This window comes from Raphanus sativus, unplaced genomic scaffold, assembly GCF_000801105.2.
Source record: "Raphanus sativus cultivar WK10039 unplaced genomic scaffold, ASM80110v3 Scaffold0596, whole genome shotgun sequence".
NCBI classification, from domain to species: Eukaryota; Viridiplantae; Streptophyta; class Magnoliopsida; order Brassicales; family Brassicaceae; genus Raphanus; species Raphanus sativus.
The window spans coordinates 1-19,278 of NW_026615914.1; the positions used below are offsets into that span (position 1 = coordinate 1).

The 19,278-nt window shown below is 41.3% G+C and overlaps 3 protein-coding genes and 2 non-coding genes across 6 annotated transcripts; 3 read left to right on the plus strand and 2 right to left on the minus strand.

Moving 5' to 3' along the window:
- Positions 1–11,012: 11,012 nt before the first annotated feature.
- LOC130502587 (selT-like protein) lies at positions 11,013–12,394 on the minus strand. The gene is made up of 4 exons (XM_056997327.1): positions 12,119–12,394; positions 11,947–12,026; positions 11,409–11,727; positions 11,013–11,306 (listed from the first exon to the last, which is right to left on the minus strand). The coding sequence occupies exons 1-4, from the start codon at positions 12,311–12,313 to the stop codon at positions 11,223–11,225; spliced, it is 678 nt and encodes a 225-aa protein (XP_056853307.1). The 5' UTR covers positions 12,314–12,394; the 3' UTR covers positions 11,013–11,222.
- Positions 12,395–13,065: 671 nt separating this feature from the next.
- Positions 13,066–13,152, plus strand: LOC130502592 (small nucleolar RNA SNORD25). Its single transcript, XR_008940341.1, has one exon. It is a non-coding gene; the product is annotated as a small nucleolar RNA SNORD25 (small nucleolar RNA).
- Positions 13,153–13,352: 200 nt separating this feature from the next.
- Positions 13,353–13,445, plus strand: LOC130502593 (small nucleolar RNA R38). The gene has a single exon (XR_008940342.1). It is a non-coding gene; the product is annotated as a small nucleolar RNA R38 (small nucleolar RNA).
- A 2,683-nt stretch (positions 13,446–16,128) lies between these two features.
- On the plus strand, positions 16,129–17,555 carry LOC130502588 (RING-H2 finger protein ATL63-like). Its single transcript, XM_056997328.1, has one exon. It carries the CDS (start codon positions 16,241–16,243, stop codon positions 17,150–17,152), a length of 912 nt encoding a protein of 303 aa, XP_056853308.1. The 5' UTR covers positions 16,129–16,240; the 3' UTR covers positions 17,153–17,555.
- A 385-nt stretch (positions 17,556–17,940) lies between these two features.
- Positions 17,941–19,195, minus strand: LOC130502589 (SAGA-associated factor 11-like). Of its 2 annotated transcripts, XR_008940340.1 has the most exons (4): positions 19,080–19,195; positions 18,463–18,842; positions 18,160–18,359; positions 17,941–18,076 (listed from the first exon to the last, which is right to left on the minus strand). XR_008940340.1 is itself a non-coding variant. In XM_056997329.1 (3 exons), the coding sequence occupies exons 2-3, from the start codon at positions 18,811–18,813 to the stop codon at positions 18,228–18,230; spliced, it is 483 nt and encodes a 160-aa protein (XP_056853309.1). In that variant the 5' UTR covers positions 18,814–18,842; positions 19,080–19,195; the 3' UTR covers positions 17,941–18,227. The 2 variants fall into 2 exon arrangements, 1 of the variants encoding a protein (XP_056853309.1); XM_056997329.1 differs by having other exon boundaries at positions 17,941–18,359.
- Between the last annotated feature and the right edge of the window lie 83 nt (positions 19,196–19,278).

A 19,278-nucleotide genomic window follows, 5' to 3' on the forward strand; every position in this document is an offset into this window, starting at 1 on the left:
GAAGGAAATGCACGACGGCTCCTCGCGGGGAAACCACTCTGGAAGGAAGAGCTTTAGCCATCAGAATCAAAAAGACAAGGATATTTCTGGCCTACCATTATTGCAGATTGTGAGGCCTATTCCTCTTCATGCGACAAATGCCAGAGGCATGCACCGATTATACACCAGCCTGCGGAGAAGCTGTCTAACATATCCGCCCCTTACCCATTTGAGATGGTCATGGATATCGTGGGACCAACTAGTACCATCAGGAAGTGGAAAGAAAGAAGCTACGCTTCCTCTTAGTCTTAACAGACTACTTCACCAAATGGATAGAGGCCGAAGCTTTCAGCAGATAACCAGTTCGAGGTCGAGCAATTTGTATGGAAAGATATCAATGTAGACACGGCGTCCCGTACGAAATCGTAACCGATAATGGAGGACAATTCATATCCCACGATTCAAAATATTGTGACAAGTGGAAATCCGCCTGACCTTCTCATCACTCGCCGACCTCAAGGTAACAGACAGGCGGAGGCTGCTAATAAATCAATACTAGCAAAACCTCAAGAAACGCCTCGGAACCCAGAAGGAATTCTGGTCAGAGAAGTTACTTGAAGTACTTTGGGCATGTCGAACCACCCCACGAAAAGCTACAGAAGAAACTCTTTCTCCTTAGCAATATGGGATGGAAGCCGTCGTTCCAGCTGAAACCATTGCTGGTAGCCTCCGCCGGGAACTCTGTACATCCAATCCGCAGCTAATGATCAGCTCCTAACTGACAGCCTCGATCTAATTGAGAAAGACGGGACCGAGCTTTGATTCGCATCCAGAACTATCAGCAAGCAATGGCACGACAGTACAATTCCAAAGTCAGGCTCCGGCAGTTTGCTGTGGGTGACCTAGTACTTAGGAAAGTTTCGAAGGAACCAAAAGAGCAAATGCTGGAAGTTAGGAACTAACTGGGAAGGTCCCTATCAGATCATCCATGTAGTACGACTGGCGTTTATAAGCTCCGAAAGGTGCGAACCGGGGTACCTGAAATCAGATCGGGAACGCCACGAATCTTAAGAGATATTATCAAGGTACCTAAATTCCTGAACTACGTTAGGCTTGATCCCTTGACTGGGTACGTAGGCAACTCCGTCATGAGTGCAGCCCCAACCTCATTTCAACACTTCGTTCACTACAATCAAAGGGGCATATGTCTGAATAAAGTCACATAGCCCACGCAACAAACGTATGATCGTTATAATACAGCAAGTGTATGATTACTATGATACCATGTATCCAATTATCAATAAAGAAATCATTTCGATATCTCAATTCTTTAACAAAACAGGTCCCGCAAACCTGAACCTAAAGGTCTTAAAATCCTTCAAGCAATGTCAGGTCTCGACGAACCTGAACCTAAGGTCCTAAAATCCTTCAGATAATATCAGGTCTCGACGAACCTGGACCTAAGGTCTTAAAATCCTTACCAAATCTCCAGGTCTTAAAATCCTTGTCAATCTCCAAGGTCTTAAAATCCTTACAAACCTTCGAGGTCTTAAAAACCTCATCAAATCACAAAGGTCTTAAATCCTAAGCAAGTCTCAACGGGTCCTGAAATCCGACAAACAAGTTCAGGTTCCCAAGAACCCCCCACCTAAGGTGTCCAGATTAAACTTAGGTCCCTAAAAATCCTAAGCTAGTCCCGATACTCCAAGAATTCCCTCTAAGGAACTAAAAACGACTAAAGTCTTTCAGACTTATCACGAGATCGATTATGATTAAGCTGTCATATTTCACAACTAAAGTCAAAAATTATAAAATAAAACTGAAAACCAAGTCTTGATAGATGAAAAGGTAAAGGCCTCCTCAGGCCGACAAAGGTTCAAGAGACCTTAACAGAGATAAAGGTTAAAGCCTCCTCAGGCTATAAGTTTGAGAAACAAATGAAAACAAAGCCCATCGGGCAGAAATCCTAGAAAACATGAAAGAGCCTCAGCTCTTAAACTTCCTTGTCATCCGAGCTCTTCTCAGCTCCCTTACCAGCTGGATCTTCCCTCAGGAACCTCCTCCTCCATCTCCTTGTCGCTACCTCCAGAGGCGTTTCGACTGGGGCTGAGTAAGAACCCACCAATCCCAATTAGAACCAAACTCTCCAGAAAAGGAGAGATTAAACATATTAACCTCAAAAGTACCTGAACTCTCAGAGAGTTGGGGAAGAGGGAGCTTGCGATCGAGAAGTCCGAGACCTGAGCCTTCTCGTATGCCGCAACAGCTTCCGGCATCATAGCCACCAAGCGATCATGCTCATCTTGAGTACTCTTAATCTCGCCATCCAGCATATCTTTCAGGAGCTCGGTGTTGGCTTGGATCTCCTGAGCGTGAACCAGGAGGTCGACTTCGTCCTTCTTCTTGGAGAACTTCTCTTTGACAACAACCAGAATTTTGTTGTAAGCTTCGGCTACCTCCTTCTTTCTCTCCGGACGGCTAGCCTGACCTCAGCTTCCTTGTTCTTTTGGCTGCTCTGAGATGTGGCAATTAGCTCTTGACTTGATACTCGGCTATCTTCCGAGCAGCATCCAACTCTCCAATCTTCCTATTTTTCACCTGGAGGTCAATTAGTTGGCTCTCGATCGTCCCTTGCTGAGCGTCACACTTGGAGCCAAGTCTCTTCACCTCAGCTTGGAGATCCGAGATCAGAGCCCGAGTCTGTTGAGCTCAGTCTTGGTGGCCTTGACCAATCAGTGACCTGGGCTAATCGCACTACGGGGGCATTGTGTACAGCATCCTCAAATTTGAACTGAGCCCTGTTGATAGCACCAGCCAGCTAAAAACGAAAAAACGATTTAACAAGAAATCTTCCAAAGAAAAAAACTAAAGGGTGAAATCAACTTCATACCTGACCCATGTGATGAGCAATATCAACGTACTCATCCTTGTGCGTGATATTGGAGATCGAGGGGAGGGGACAACCGGGACTCTCATGTGCCTCATCAGAGTAGCCAAACCCACGGATCGTCCAAGACCGATCCAGGCTTTGAATGAGAAAAGGTCCCAGCCAACAGTTCCTCCCCTAGAGGAGGAGGAGGAAGACCTCGAAGGTCTATCCACCTGGTCGGTCGGGACCTCTTTCCTCGGGGCTCAGACTCCGGAGGGTCCCTCACTTGAGGATCGGTCTCAGTCATCGGGACCTCGGAGGGAAGGCCAACTTCCTGAACCTTAGGTTCCGAAGAGAAGACGACCCTTTAGCAGGGGCAGAGCCTCCTTCATCAAGAACCTCCTTCACAAGAGTCGAGGAAGGATCCCCTTGGTTCTTATCACTCCCTCTAGAGGAGCTGGCAGCCTTGGTCGATCTACCCCTGGAACGGAAAGAAGGTTGAACGGCATCTTCTGTGATTGAGTCTTCGAAGAAGTACTTGCTCCGGAGGAAACTTCGAGAATGGAATCACCTTCAGAAACTACGACAAAAAAAAATCATCCATTAGTCGTAAGACAAATTCGAATAGTAAAAATCATGAATCATGAATAAAAAAGATACCTTCTAAACCAGCAACCGTCACTGAATCAGGGAAGGACGCGGTACCGTCAGGGGAACCTAGCTGATCCAACTCTCGAAGTAGTGTAAGCTACCCAAAGTGTTAGGGCTATGCTGTAGCTTCCTGTAGAGAGCTCTGGTAAGTTTGCTAGATAACTTGACAGGATCTTTGATTTCTGCAGAAAGAGTCAAAAGGCGATTAGCACAACATGACAAACAAAAATAAACATGTGAGCATATCCCTAAAATCCTAACCAGAAATATCAGACCATGCGTTCCTAAGGTCACGGCCTACAGGAACCGTGGAAGGGTCAATCTTGACATAAAAGTACTTCCTGCGCCAGTCATCATCACTGGCTGAGAACTTGAAAATGCCTAGCCCTGGACGACAGGGGAGATAGTAGGTACCACTCCGCCATCCTTGGAAGTACTCTCCTTTATCGAGAAGAGACTCATTAACTCAGATAACCCAACGATAACTCCTTCCTCCTTGGCTCTAGTGATGAACCCGTTTATCACTCGGATGACCGACGGGCAAAGCTGAGGAAGAGCTAGCTGATAATGATCTAAGAGATCCAGCAAAAGGGTGGGAAGAGGAAATCTAAGGTGGCACTTGAGATATATTTTTCATGAACGCAGAACCAACCCTCCGGAGCGGTCTCGGGGTTCTCGTTTTCAGCACAAGCTCTAACTAGATCACTCTTGCCGTGAGCCTGAGTGGCAAGATTGACAACGTCCTGACCTTTCAAGAGGGAAGGGAAGTGAGGACCGGAGGAGGCGCTCTTACCGCCTTTCTTCTTCATCCTCTTAACCCTCGCTCCGATCGAGTCTTTACTTTTTTCCTCTTGGCTTCCGCCATCTTCTCACCAGCTTCCTGTTTGACCTTCATAATACGGGCGCCGGAGGCTGAGATCTGAACTTCGCCGGAACCTTCTTTTCGACTCATGATAGGGAAGGAGAGGGAAAACAGGAAGTAAAGAATAGAATATCTAAGACAGACTCTCAGAGAGAAGTTCAAGATGAAGAACTAGATTGATCGAGACGCGGATAAAAAAAAATAACGACAAAAAAAAACGGTAAAATAAAGAAAAGAGGTGCGAATTACCTTGGAAACCGTCGAGAGGCGTGGAGAAAGTGGAGAGACAAGCAGTTAATTCTCTCAGCTTTATATCTTGTCACGTCTCGAAAGTCGAAAATTAAAATTCAAACTCGCGTAATCCACAGCCGTGATTTAACCAAAGATAGATTACAAGCCATCCGATCGGATAAGGATAAATGCGGTTGAGATAACTAGTAATCATGATCTCCAACAAGAGAATCTAGCTGGGCGGCTAGGTCTAGCTCCCGAGAATAACGAAACTCATCGAGAGCTGGGGCAACTGTTGGGCCCGAATATGGCCCGGTAACTGATATATCAATAATAAAGATGATGATGGGCCACGACAAGCCCATCACGAGTCTGAAGTCTAAAAGAGAGCTAAGCTAGAACCGGAAGCTGAAAAGCTAATGATCCTAACTAAGGAGGTCACGACGAAGAGGAAGCTCACGTCGCAACCAGAAGGAGCGAAGGACCCGGTCAAGGGGAAGCTGTTGCAGATTCCACCTCAAGTGGAGAGGATCTCGGAGATCAGTTACAAACAACCTAAAGAATCTAAAGCTATAAAAGAGAAAGTCGAAGACGAAGAAGAGGATCCGAAACTACTCATACTTTTATTCAACATTCGTTTAAACATTCTTACTCGTAATTCTCTTCGTGGTCTTTTTATTCATCAGAGATCATCTCTTGTAACCATTTCATTTCAATTAAATCAATACAAATCAAAGTTCATTCATCAAGTTCTTACGGGATTCAGCCCGCGATAATCTTTCCCTAACCTCTTCTAAACATAAACCTGATCTAAAATCTAGGTGTGAGTTTTACCCCTCACAAAGCGCGAGATATTGAGTAACTGAATCTGTCCTCCTCAAACGAAGCATTTCTGGACCTTACCTAAAATGCGTCCATGGCCTCGTTGCTATGAGACTCATGAAGGAAATGCACGACGGCTCCTGCGGGAACCACTCTGGACTCCACTTCCCGTTTTTCTTCTTTACCACTACTGGGTTAGCTAACCAGTCGGGGTAATGTACCTCTCGAATGGACCCAGCTTTTGTAAGTCGGTCAACTTCGTCGTTAACGGCTTGAGCCTTTTCGAGACCTAGCTTACGACGCTTCTGTTTGATCGGTTTGAAAGTAGGGTCAACTTTTAGCTTATGGGTGGTGATGTTCGGGTCTATTCCTTTCATGTCATTGGTGGACCATGCAAAGGTTTGACATTGCTTTTCAAAAAATCAATGAGCTCCTTTTTTGTCTCAAGAGGTAGCTCGGACCCGATGCTCACCTTTCTTTCAGGATCTGAGTCGTCGATGCAAACTTTTTCGGTTAGGTTCCTGGGGGACCTCGAATATTTTGTTGCATTTCGCGACCTTCCTGGATCTGTAATTGCTATTGGGGGGATTTTTTGAGGATTTCGAATCCTCCCAAATAGCAGATCCTGGATATCTTCTGGCTACCGTGTATGGTAGCTATCCCTTCGGGTGTTGGAAATTTTACGCACTGATGGTACGTTGAGGCTACTGCCTTCATTTTATGGATCCAAGGTCTTCCCAAAATCGCGTGGAACGGGGAAGGTCTATCGATGACTACTAAATTGGTCATTTTCATTATTCCGCCAGCTATGACTGGGAGCTTGATTGTTCCCAATGAGGTAGCTGTTTCTCCGGAGAAGCCTACGAGATTAGCTTTTTGGCCAATAATTTCGTAGTCGTCTATTTCCATCCCTTTTAGGGTGTTATAGAAAATGAGGTCGACAGAGCTTCCAGTGTCTATCATGAGCTTAGGAACCTCGTATCCTGCGATGTTCAGGGTGACGATCAACGCATCATCGTGAGGTCTGTCAAGGTTTGAGGTCTCGCTCTCCCAGAAAGAAATCTTAGTGTTGGATTCAGGATTAGGAGGCTTAGGTCCAGTGTTAGACACAGCCTTCCGCACGTGATTCTTAATGGAATTGACGGAGTCTTGACATATGTCTGATCCTCCAAGGATACAGTCCACCCTCGAGTCGGGGTTCGATTGATGGGAGGGTTTGCTCAAGAGAGCTTCGACTTGTAAACTTTTTCCTTGGGGGAATTTCCCAAGAATCATGTCGACTCTTTTTTTGGGACCTGGAGGTGGCGAATCGGTTTCCTTCTCAGGTGACCTCTCGCGTTTCGGAGAAGTGTCCCTGGAACCTCTTTTCTGATAAGGTGGCGGCTTTTTAAGGTCCACGCCCTTTATTTCTCCGGCTGCGAATTTAGCTGCCAGCTGGCGTTGGAGGTCCCAACACTCTTCGGTTGAGTGTCCTTCGCGATCGTGATAAGAGCAATGTTTGCCTTTATCGAAGCCTTTTGACCAGGGAATTTTGTTTGCTGCTGCAACAGGTTTCTCTTCCTTGTCTTCCTCGATTGCGTAGGAATGTTCTCCCTGAGTTTGATTATTTCGAGGGTTACCCTTTTTATGAGGTCCCTTAGTCTCGGAGGAGTCACCTTTCGAATGATTATGTGGTTTCTTGTGGAGTTTATCCAGTGCAGCTGTCTCCTCCTCCAAAGTAATATATTTGGTGGCTCTATGAAGAGCGTCATCGATAGTTGGAGGAGCATTGAGTGTTAGCTCTGACCAGAATTTCGATCTATAGAACAGACCTCTTCTAAGGGCCTCGATGGCGACTAGGTCGTTAGGATTCGAGAGCTTAGTTCTTATTGCCCTGAATTTCTCAATGTAGACTCGTAATGAATCTCCCATTCCTTGACTGACCTTCCAAAGGTCGGCCTCGGAGGCTTGCTTCCGGATATGGGTTGAGTATTGCTTCATAAAGGCGTTGGTTAATTGATCGAAGTTGTCTATCGAGGCTGGCTCGAGGCCGGAGAACCACTCAAGGGCTGTTCCGACCAAATTTTCGGCGAATGTTCTACAGTAACCTGCTTCACATTCTTCCTGAGTGAAATGGGCTTTAACAATTGCCAATCAGAAAGCTCTCAAATAGGCTTTCATGTCGGAGGTCCCATCATACTCAGGAATTCTGATTTTTCGGGTATCTCTTATGTGAGAGCTGGCAATTCTGTCCGTGAATGGAGTTCCACGGGTTTCTTCGATTAAGCTATCGATTTCGGGAGCTGAACTCGTAGCTTTATGGACTTGAGCTCCCAATTTCTGGAGAGCCGCGTGAGTTCTCTCCATATATCTACGGATAGCTTCAGGTCCTTCAAACGGAAGGATATTTGGATCGTTCGCAGGTACCCGATGAGTAGGTTCCTGACGGAATCGAGTTGGCTCATCTTCCCATGCGGTTAGTGGGCTAAGTCGCTCGACATTTCTTGGGTTATCGGAGTTTATCCTTTGATAACCGTCCTCATTCGGGACCGAGCTTCTAGTTTGATAAACCGAAGCTGACGCTCTGCCTCCAGATGGGAAGGATATTCCTGCTCCGGACCTAGGATCAGGTGGCGGAGGAGGTAAACGAGTACTTCTGTCAGTGACCTGACCGGGTGTGGAGCTGGTTGTCGCTACGTTACTTCCCATAGCACTGGCATTAGGTGGATTGAACACGGGAACTGTTCCAGTATGAGGTGTCTGGAAAGCAGATCCGCGTCCTTCAGGGGCAGTGCTATCAGGGGAAAAGTTTAAACGTGCTCGGGGAAAAGAGGGATCGGTTAATCGATCATGGAAGATGACCCCCGGAGCTTGACGTTGCGGTGGTTGGGTTGTTGCGTTTAGAGATCTAGTTATCTCTTCGAATCGTTGTTGACGTACAGTCAGCTGATGCATCGTGCGCTCACTTTCCTGAGCTCGGTCTACTAATTGTATCATCATCTGGCGGATCTCAGAGAGCTGAGCCTCCGTTTGATTCGGAATGGCTTGCTGCTGAGGATTCTCGGTAACCGGGAGCTCGGAGGTGTTTCCACCTGATGACCTCGGGTTAGTAACTCTGGTTGTAGTTTGGCTCGTTCGAGCATCAACCGGAAGCTGTTGCCCAGATCGGTGGTCGCCACGTTGAGGCTCTGTGATTACGAGACTAGAGCCTCCGTCATTCGGTGAGCCATCGCTCTGAATCGGGAGGTTAAGGTCAGACGGGGTTGTTGTCTGATCGGTAGGGTTCATCCTCGAGTTAGAGTAAGGGATTCGATTGTTTCTTCCCCACAGACGGCGCCAATTGTGAGGGGTCAAACTCACACCTAGATTTTAGATCAGGTTTTATGTTTAGAAAAGGATAGGGAAAGATTATCGCGGGCTGAATCCCGTAAGAACTTGATGAATGAACTTCGATTTGTATTGATATAATAGAAATGGAATGGTTACAAAAGATGATCTTTGATGAATATCAAGACTATAAGAGAATTACAAATAAGAACGTTTCAATGAATGTTGAGTAAGATATCAGTAGGATCGGATCCTCTTCTTAGTCTTCAACCTTCTCTTTTTATAGCTTTGGACTTCTTTAGGTTGTTTGCAACTGATCTCCGAGATCCTCTCCGCTTGAGGTGGAATCTGCAACAGCTTCCCTTTGACCGGGTCCTGCGCTTCTTCTTGTTGTGACGTGAGCTTCCTCTTCGTCGTGACCTCCTTAGTTAGGATCCTTAGTTTTGAGCCTTCGGCTTCTACTTAGCTCTTTTAGATTTAGAACTCGTGATGGGCTTATCACGGCCCATCGTCTTCTTTTATTATTGAATGATCAGCTACCGGGCCATATTCGGGCCCAACAATGATGTGGTCCAGTAACGATTGCTTTCATTGTGGCAACTCGCACTAAAGCAAAACTGCATCATAAACTTACTTTATTATGGCAGTGAATAACTTAGGGATGGACACGGATCGGATATCCGGAGTTTTAAGGTTATCTGTGATCCGATCCGTTCCCAACGAATATTCGATTTTTCGATTCGATCTGATCCGTAACTCTTCGGATATCCGGTATTCTGGATATCCGCGAATATCTGAATTTTTTCCGGATATCCGATTCGATCCGTAAAAAATAATAAAAATAAATAAATAAATAAAAATAAAAGAAAAATAATAAAATCTGAAATAAAATGATAATATTTCATTACAATTTTTTAAAAAATTACATACTTTCAAAATTTTTAATAACTTAATAATTAATTTAGTGAATAAAAACATTATAAAACTTATATAAAGTTATAAAAGTATAATAATTTTATAAACATATATACAAATATATGTATATAACGGATCGGATCGGATATTCGTTTCTAACAATATTAGTATTTGTGATTTGCTTCGTCTTTGACAGATATTGGATTTTAGTATTTGCTTCGATTCGTTAAGTTACGGATATTCGGATTTTTCGGATCGAATAAAAGCAAATAACGGATCGAATCAAAATTTACGGATATTTTGCCTACCTCCTAGCAGTGATCACTAAAGGCTTAAAGCAGATGTTGTGAATATTAAATGAACTCTTCTTCCAGATTTATCACGTGGCCTTTCTCATTGAACTTATACAAATCACCCAAAATAGTCAGGTAAGTTTTCACTTCAGAGTTAAGAAGATGTTACATCGAACCAAATTTCATAAAATACAAGAATAGATACTCCGGAATCGAAAAATCCAAACTAGAAACCAAATGCTACATCATGACATCATGGTTGCATATGTCATCTCCCACTCTCACATAAACCATGTGCCTTAATCTTTTTGGCCTCCGCTTTCTACGTTCACATCCCCCAGTAAATTATAAAAAAAAATGTTGGCATTTATATTGATTGAGATATGAGGGGTAAAAGTAAAACCAGTTGGATAGACACAATAAAACACTCAGTTGTCGTTTCTTTAGGAACACACGACGGACACGACACGACTCTACAACAGAAGATTTTTAAGATTATTTTCATAACAAAAAAAATAAAAATAAAGCTCTGACAAAAGAAGAGAGAGATGAGTTTTGTACTTCGTGTTGCTGCCGTGTTTTTACTGTTGACGCTTACAGTTACATCTTCATCATCCCCTAGTTCCGTTTCAGCTTCAGGTTTGGATCTCTTCTTTCGTTTTTGCTGGTTCTTCTATTCAATCTGTTTACGGATCATCTCTGATTGACTTTGTTTCGTTTGTTTTTAGGAGTTGGGAAGATCGGAATAGAAAGGAGGTCGTTGATGGTGAGCGTCCAGGATTATGATGGCCCGTCTGCAAATCCAAAACACAATCCCGGCACTCCTCCAGTTACTACCAGCCCCACCAGAGGGCCACAAGGGAACTACTGAGGGTCAGACAAACGGCACCCTCTGGCAGAGGCTGACCTACGTATCCCTTAAGTTAAAACCCACAAGGGAAGAAGAAATTAAATCTCTCAGTTTTTACATGTTCAGTTTGTCTGAGATGAAATGAAATTCTCTGTTTCTTACACCTTTCTCCAATATGTATATTGATATTAATGTGTCACAATTTCTTATAAATAAAGTTTTTGGAAGAGGGTATGTAACCAAAATTATTAAATCAAAAAGAGTAAAAGCTAGTAAAACCCAAATGAACAAGGTATATTGCTACATAAGCAGCTTTTTTAAGCACATGAGATCGAAACACTGCTTGTGGAAAGGTTACACATTCTCCATATATACCTTTCATATCGACATATATTTTCTGCTGATGATACTCTGCTTCAGTAGCTACCTCCTGCTGAGACGATGCTAGGTCCTTGTCAACTTCTTACTGATGAGATCTCTCATCTCGATCTCTCCCGGGAATCTACCTTCTTTCAATTTTGAAAACACCTACAAAAAAATACAAATGACCAGAACGGTACAAAAACTTTTAACACCATGCGGAAGTCATCTTAAAACATTCATTGATAAGTGAGTTTAATACTAACGAACCAGTTCCCCGTTGCAGAGAACTTCAAAGGCGCCTGAGCTTTGAAGGTAAGACTGGAGAAAGTTTCCGAGAAGCCAAGTAGAAGCCATGGAACCAAACCTATTGGCCCTCAGGGAGTTGAACCAAGCAGGCGGCTGCGTGATTCCAATCATGGGGAAGACGCGATCACCCGCAACTATCATACCGATAACTCCCATCTGAGCAACCGGTACAACCTTAGCTAGGAGACGCTTTGGTGCTGGTGCTGGGTAGTTTGCGAGAACCACATCCAAACCTGGAAACTCCGTCTCTAACATCTTCTTCATGGTCACTGCTGTTCCCCTGCACATTAAAATTTTATAAAAAAAAATTCAAAATTTTTATCCCTCACTTACACATCTTAAAGGCAATGACTTCTACTACTTGAAAGACACTCATCAAAGACTAATTCGACATTAATGTATCTAACTATAACACGTCCAACGTCCATTACGACACTAAAATTACAAGAAGTAACACTGAAACAAAAAAAAAGAGATAAAAATAAAATAAAAAAGTTACTTGAAAGAACAGGAGACGCAGAAGTTGATCTCAACGGTGTTTCCATATCCAACAGCTCCTCCTAATCCACTTTGTTTCTTCTGCAAATTAGAGCAACGATCGATCCAAAGGGGCGATAATAAGTACTGAGAGATCACAAAACAAACAAACATACATACAAGAGGATTTGTACCTGAGAAAAAGGGAAATCTAGGGTTTCGGGTGTGAATCCAGCCGGACGCTGGTGGTGGTGGTGAGGGACATGCGGTGGTGGTGCCTGATGAGTAGGAGGTTTTGGAGGCGGAGGAGTGAATAGGTTGAACAGATCAGAACAAAATAAGAATATCGGTAATCCCAAGAGTATCAATTGGGCTCTGTCCATCGCCATTTTTTTCAATCTCCGATGATCTCGACTGAGTCAGAAGCGAGCAAGTAACAAAACCCGATCCAGAGTTAGACTTGGTTCGGATGCTGTTATAACGCTATCCCCCACTAGACATTAATAATAATAAAAAACTGACATAAAGCGGCTCCCACTTTTCTTTTCTATTCAATTAGGCCCAAAACTATTTAAAGTGACAATTTAATACCTCAATTCAATACCCAATCAGAAAAAAAGATCAACACATACTGGGCTTGTTAACGACCAATAACAGTCTCGGATTAATTATTGAGCTTGTTTAGAAAATACACACTCCAATGGGCTTAGCAAAAAGCCTTTTAGGGTTTTGTCAATTGCATTAGCGCTCTTTATATATGAAAGCTAATCACCTCTCTTTAATTAGAAGTAGATGTCAAAGGTTTTAGTAGCGGCGATAAAATATGTCTTTGACTCTTTGGTAGTAGATATGCAAACTCTATTAAAGTTAGGTTTTGTCTCTTGATACTCTCGAACTGAAAGTTGGCTTCATCAGATAGTCTATGCGGATATGTTCGTTCCCATACGATTCGTTCCCTTGAAGCAATACTAATCGTGTTGCTTTTGTTTTTTTTTACGTAATATCCTCCATAGTCATTCCAGCATTAGTTAAAACTGTTAATTCTAGTTTGATGCTGTTGATTAGGGACTAGGGAGCATAGCTTGAGCAACTACATGTCTTTTTTAGGTTATATCTGTTTGTTTTTTATTTATATAGTGGGTAAAACAGTGATGAGTCAATTTGCAGACCTGTAATGATTGCGGTAATGATCGCACTTCAGTATGAACATCTAAGGGACTGAGTTCTTCCTACTTTATATCTAATGTTTTAATAGTTATCAATGCCTTGTTATGTAGGCAGTGTTTGTTTGTTAATCTGGTGAAGCCGTTGAGATATAATTGGTTTTCTCGGTGTTTGACGTAAAATCTTCTCGACTAGGAGTAGGACCACCGTTCAAGGCTTCTGTCTTTTTTTTCATAGTTTTATTTTCTTTAAATTAAGAGGGGATGATGTGTATGATGAGAACAAATATGAAAAACAGTTATCCCTGGCTGAGAGGATTTAATCCCGCTGATGATTCATTTGTAATCTGACACATCAAATACCTATTTATCTCAGTTTTATTTTGTACTTATTGACTTCAATTTGTTTATACTTGTTGACAATGAAGAAGGTTTTAAAAATCATGGGTGAGTCATTTATCTGAAATGCAGCGTGAAGTGGCTAATTGTGCACGATTGACATTTCAGTTTAAACATAATATGCTTTTATATTTTGGCCGTCAATGGGTTATGATAAAAGCAAAGAATTTCAGCAAATAACTTTTATCTTAAAAGTAAAAGAAATATAAAGTTTAGGGCCCAAACAAATTTATATGATCCCTAAACCCAAAATTTGACCCGCAATTAAACATTTTCTATCTCTTGCCTTGCCATCATTATTTTTAAAACCGAACCGGCTAGCGAACCGGAAATATTTTGGATCATGGGTCATTGTGGTTTGACCAAGTTCGATTGGGTTTGAACCGGGTTTGATTGAGTTAAAATAAATTCAATATATACTATTTTGAATTTGCATATTCTTATAAAAATAAATCATATCAAATAAAATATTTCAATAACTATAATATTTAGAAAAATTAAAAAATTAACAAACTGAAAATATAACAAAAGTAATAAAACAATTTAATAATTCAAATCCAAAATCAAAAAGAAAAAAACTAAAACACATTTAAACTTTATTTTCTAGGTCTTTATCACTCTAAATCTTCATCACCTTAACAAAATATATATATACACATTAGTTTAAATTTTAAAGTTTATATTTTGAAATAAAATTAAAAATTATACCATGATCGAATTCTTCGCCATCTTTAGGATATTCTTTAAGAAGTCTATCTTCTGATTCATAAAAATCAAGTTTCCCTTTTCCTTCTTTAATCTGAAATCCTATTTTATTTTTTAAAAAGAAATTTTAATTGTTTTATTAATAAAGTTTTGGTTTATTTAAGAACCATGGTTTGATCGGTTTATTGGGTCACCGGTTCCCGAGATTTTAACGGTTTAATATGGGTTTTTAACCGATTTAATTTTAGTTGGATCTGACATTAACCCAACCCTGATTTGTGTCCGGTTCGCGGTTGAACATGGTCCGATCGCCGGTTCGGTCCGGGTTTAAAAACACTCCTTGCCATTTAAATTCCTCTGTCCAAAAATATTAATAGAACACAATTAAACATTTTCGAGGTGTTCCTCCCTTGAATAATTGTATGTTTTAATATGTCATCTTCATAATATTATTAGTAGGTGAATGTACGATACTTAATTCAAGATGTAGAAGTAATTTATTTATTGTGTACTTCAAATTGCATGTGGTAGTCAAATATTATTCATTTTTCATTAGGTGGGAAGAATAAACATTAGCATGCAAAGAAAAGGTGAAAAGATAAAAAAGGAATAAAGGCTAAAAATTAACGCTCAAAATAAGGAGTCTGTGCTGTTTGTAACTGCAACTTCAAACCTTATTTTATGGGAAGAAGAGTGACTTTTGGTCAACAAAGTTCTTATAGTCCCCTCCTCACCGATCTTCATTTATGTCTTTCCCCTGACTGCCATTTTCATTTTCTTATAACTATCGGCAAAACAATTACTATCGCCACTAAATACTCTACGTTAACCAAAAATAATCATAAAATATAAAACATGTTTGACTAGTAATGTATAAACTGAAAAATAGGAAGCGTTGTTTCTGTAGTCTGTACTAAAAAAAAAAGTCATGGGGATTTGTTATTTTTGGAGTAAACCCCGTTACCTTGACGAGTCATTTAATTTTAAAGACTTGACCCTTCTCGGTTCCTCCTGGCTAGATCCTGTGAGAACATCGAATACATTACTATTTAACAATTAAATATAGTACAGATTGGTTAATGGAGAAACGTGTAAAGATGTTTACTAGAAGTAGTTGCATAGGCATAGCGTTCCTCGTCTTCTACTTTTGCTTTATATTCACGTAAATTCTTCTTCGATCTCTCCCTACTTACCTTCTTTTCTAAGCTACCTTTCATGTGACCTCCACTACCCACTTCTCTTCTTTTAGTATATCGTGTTCCCTTTCTTTATTTTCCTACCTTGCCTGTATTTTTTTTTGGACAAAACCTGTAATTTAGATGACAAAAAAAAGAAGACAAAACCTGTAATTTACTCTTGCCACTACAAATTTGATGTTCAGAGATTGATTCATAGTAATCAAAGTCTAGTCATGGACAAAACGCTAATCAAACATTCATTTTGATCTCTAAATTTTAAATATAATATATATATATATAGAATTGTAAAAGTATTTTTTTATTAAATACTTATATAACTCCATACCAGTCTAATGCATTGTATGAGTCTAAACCTTAGATTGATTCATAGCACAGAGTTGTAGAGATATGCATACAAAAACAAACCCCACCCGTCTCTTAAACTCACAACCTCCACTCTATTATTTGGTTGCAACCACAACACACTAAAAGACAAAACCCACAACCATTCCCTGCAACTGCAAGTACTTCTACTGCACATTTCATCAATATTCAAAACCAGGATATATATCAATAATATAACATGACTTACTTTTCACAATGTCTTTTGAATATCTTTCAGACTATTAAATTATGTGGGTTTGTATTTGTATATAGATAATGAAAACGACTAATATGTTTATTTTAAATCTTTTTGTTTGTTCTCAATATATACATATTCGTCTATAGCATTTATACGTACTTTTGATTTTCCCCATGTACAAATCACTTTACACGTATATAAATCAAATCAACCCTCCATCAAATAAAGAAATCACGTTGATCCAAGAAACAGAAAAAAATAAGAGCTCTCTCCGAAGTCATAAACACTATGAGAGAAGGACAAGGATCAATGAGTAGGAGAAGCAGTCTCTCGAGTTTCCTCAGAGTCTTATCTTCTTACAACTCCAATGTCCTCTTGGCTGCTCTCGTCTTCCTCCTATTAGTCGTCCTCTTCGTCTTGCTTCTCCATTTCTACGCCCGCTATTTCTGGTCACACTCCGACCAAGAATTCTCCTCCGCTCGACGCCGCCGTAGTAGAAGAAGAAGAAGAACCGTTACAAGAATCATACCTCCAGTTCCACTAGGAGGTTTAGACGGTGGAGTTTCTCCTTCTCCTTCTGCTGCTGCTGCAACGAGCGATGACAAAGGTTTGGATTCTTCAGTGATTTCTTCGATTCCTTTGTTCGTGTACGAGGATGACGAGAAAGACGAAGAAGAAGAAGATGAATGTGTGATATGTCTTGGTTTGTGGGAAGTGGGAGATGTCGGAAGAAAGTTGAGAAGTTGCGGACATGCGTTTCACGTTGAGTGTATAGACATGTGGCTGTCTTCTCACTCTACTTGTCCTCTCTGTCGATCCCCTGTTCTTTCCGTCTCCGATCAAGACAACCTCAAACCGGCCATCAACTACGAAAATGATGGAGTGGAAGAAGAAGAAAGATCAGAGGTTACTCTTCAGATGTTTCCAGCCGGAGGAGATGAGAACGTCGTCGCCGGTGATCGGAGATTTTCACTGTCTCTTGCTGTGATGGAAGATAATCTCAAAACAGGGGTTGACGACGAAGGAGAGGTTAGAATCGAAGTATTGGATGAGGAGATAGGATCAAGAGGTGATCGGAGATCAACGTCTTCGGTGGCGTCATCAGCATCCAGTTCGTTGATGAGGATGTTGAGTAGTAGAAGTAGACCGGAGTGTAACAAGTTGTTCCCGTCGGCGACGACGCAAGATTCCTCTCCGTAACAATAAAATATACTATAAACAATTGTCTTGCAAACAGTTTTGGAAATGTAAAATAAATAAACAAATCCCTGTAGTAATTTAGTTTATTAAAGCGTTGGTTGAAGAAGCTAATGATTCTTTTTTGTCCATGCAAATCAATACTTCTGCAACTAAAAGGCAAAACCTTAAGTTCATGTATCTTAATTCTTAAAAATTGTCTTATCATTTCTATGGGATCACATGTAAAATCTACAGCTTTGATGAGATGTGACAGAATCTCAGAGGGCTACATCACTCACCTGGCAGTTGAGGTCAAAGCATCTACTGTTTTACTCATTGTTTCAAACTGTAAACTATGCTTTTTATTCTTGGCATCTTCTTCTTCTACCTTCCAAATGATTTCATATTCAGTAGGACACCATTCTTTTTGCAGTGTTATAAAGACCAGTCGTTTTCATACACATACATAGAATAAACTAAGAGATGGAGGGAGAAAACGAGTGATGAATTAAGAAAGACGTTAACTTTGTAGTGACCACAACATGTACGATATTTTAGAGTTCAATCAAAGTAAGAATTTTCCACATCAAATAAGCTGAGAGGTTGTTTTCAGATGGTCTACTTCTTTTATTAGCTTACTCTTTTATCATTTCTCGACATGACCCTGAAACCTCTCACGTTATTCAATCCAATATCCCCAAAGACAAAACCTAAACTATTCATTCTCAAATAAAGAAGATAAGGTGCAGAGATATGTGTGGTCACACAATGGGAAACCAAAAACAGGCAATGATAGATATAGCCAGTGATGAGGTTGCTAAGCTTTCTTCCAACAAGGTGAATCTACAAAGTTTATCTGATACTAGTTTGCAAGGTGAATATACCCATTGTACCCAAAGAGTCATTTCATTTCAATCTGTAGACTGACATGCCAAGGCTGATAACCTGGTGAAATAACAATATTATAAACCTCAGCTACTTACTTTTTCTCTTTTTGTGCACACTGAATATAAACCACGGATTCATACCAATCCGGTCTGAGGCAGTTACTAGCCACATTGCAGTTCAGCATAAGCCTCTCCTAGGTTGTCCTCCTTCAAGCCCTTTTCACGTTCTCTTCAAAACCAGGTGGACCACTTGCTAACTGGTTATCACTTGGGTTGCGTCGTGAGCTCCGCTTCTGGGAAGCAGTTGTGCTCCTGGTCGCCTTGGCGCGAGCCTTTCTTCCCTATTACGTAACCGCCAAAAGAAAAAACAAAAAATCAAGAACCAGACGCTCAAAAAAACAACAACACATTTTGTAGTAAGAGTATCTCTCAATAAGATCTCACCTTCCCCATGCATCTTTCCAAATGAGGAGCAAACCTCCCCGCAACGATCTGTCTCCCACAGTTCATACAGTTGAAAACTTCAGTAGCTACAGGAGGGTGACTCTGACCAAATATATCAACAACGTATTTAGTGTTGGCCTCTAGGTTGTTGCTAGGATCAGCAACCTTGGCACGAGCTTCCACTGATAACCTCAGCTCTTCTTCTACTACCTCCAAGTCTCGATCAAGCCCTAGTCTTGCTATCCGGTGACACTCGGATGCCACGTCAGCAATCACTGAGTCCACAAGATCAAGAAAAACCTGGGACGAGAGCTGATCATGGGAAGATTTATTATCCTCTGCGTTAGACATTGAATCCTCTCTCTAAACACGAGAATGCTCTGCGAAAACAAACAAATCGTAAGAAGAAGGTGACTACGATTAGAGTCTGCATCCCTATCACGAGCACTAGAAAAGCGAGTTTCCTCAGAGAAGATGAAACTCTAACAAATTCGAACCGAACAATCGAGAGGGATTTTTCAATAAAGGCGATTTCACTATCTAACAGATGAGCTCGGGGAGATTCTTAATCGATTTTTACAGAATAACGAAAATCGCAATGGAATTAGAAAGCTTACAGTTCACGGCTGAGTCGCGGCGGCGGTGAAACGGAGGAGGGAGGTAAGAAATTTTCGCCTTTTGGATCTCTCGTGAAAACTTCACTCAACGGAGAAACAAGGAATCATGAGCTGGCTACCACAGCACTAATTCTGTTGAACGGCAAGCGTTTTTTTTCTTTAACATATCAAAACGGCACGATGTTCGTTAACGCGGGGT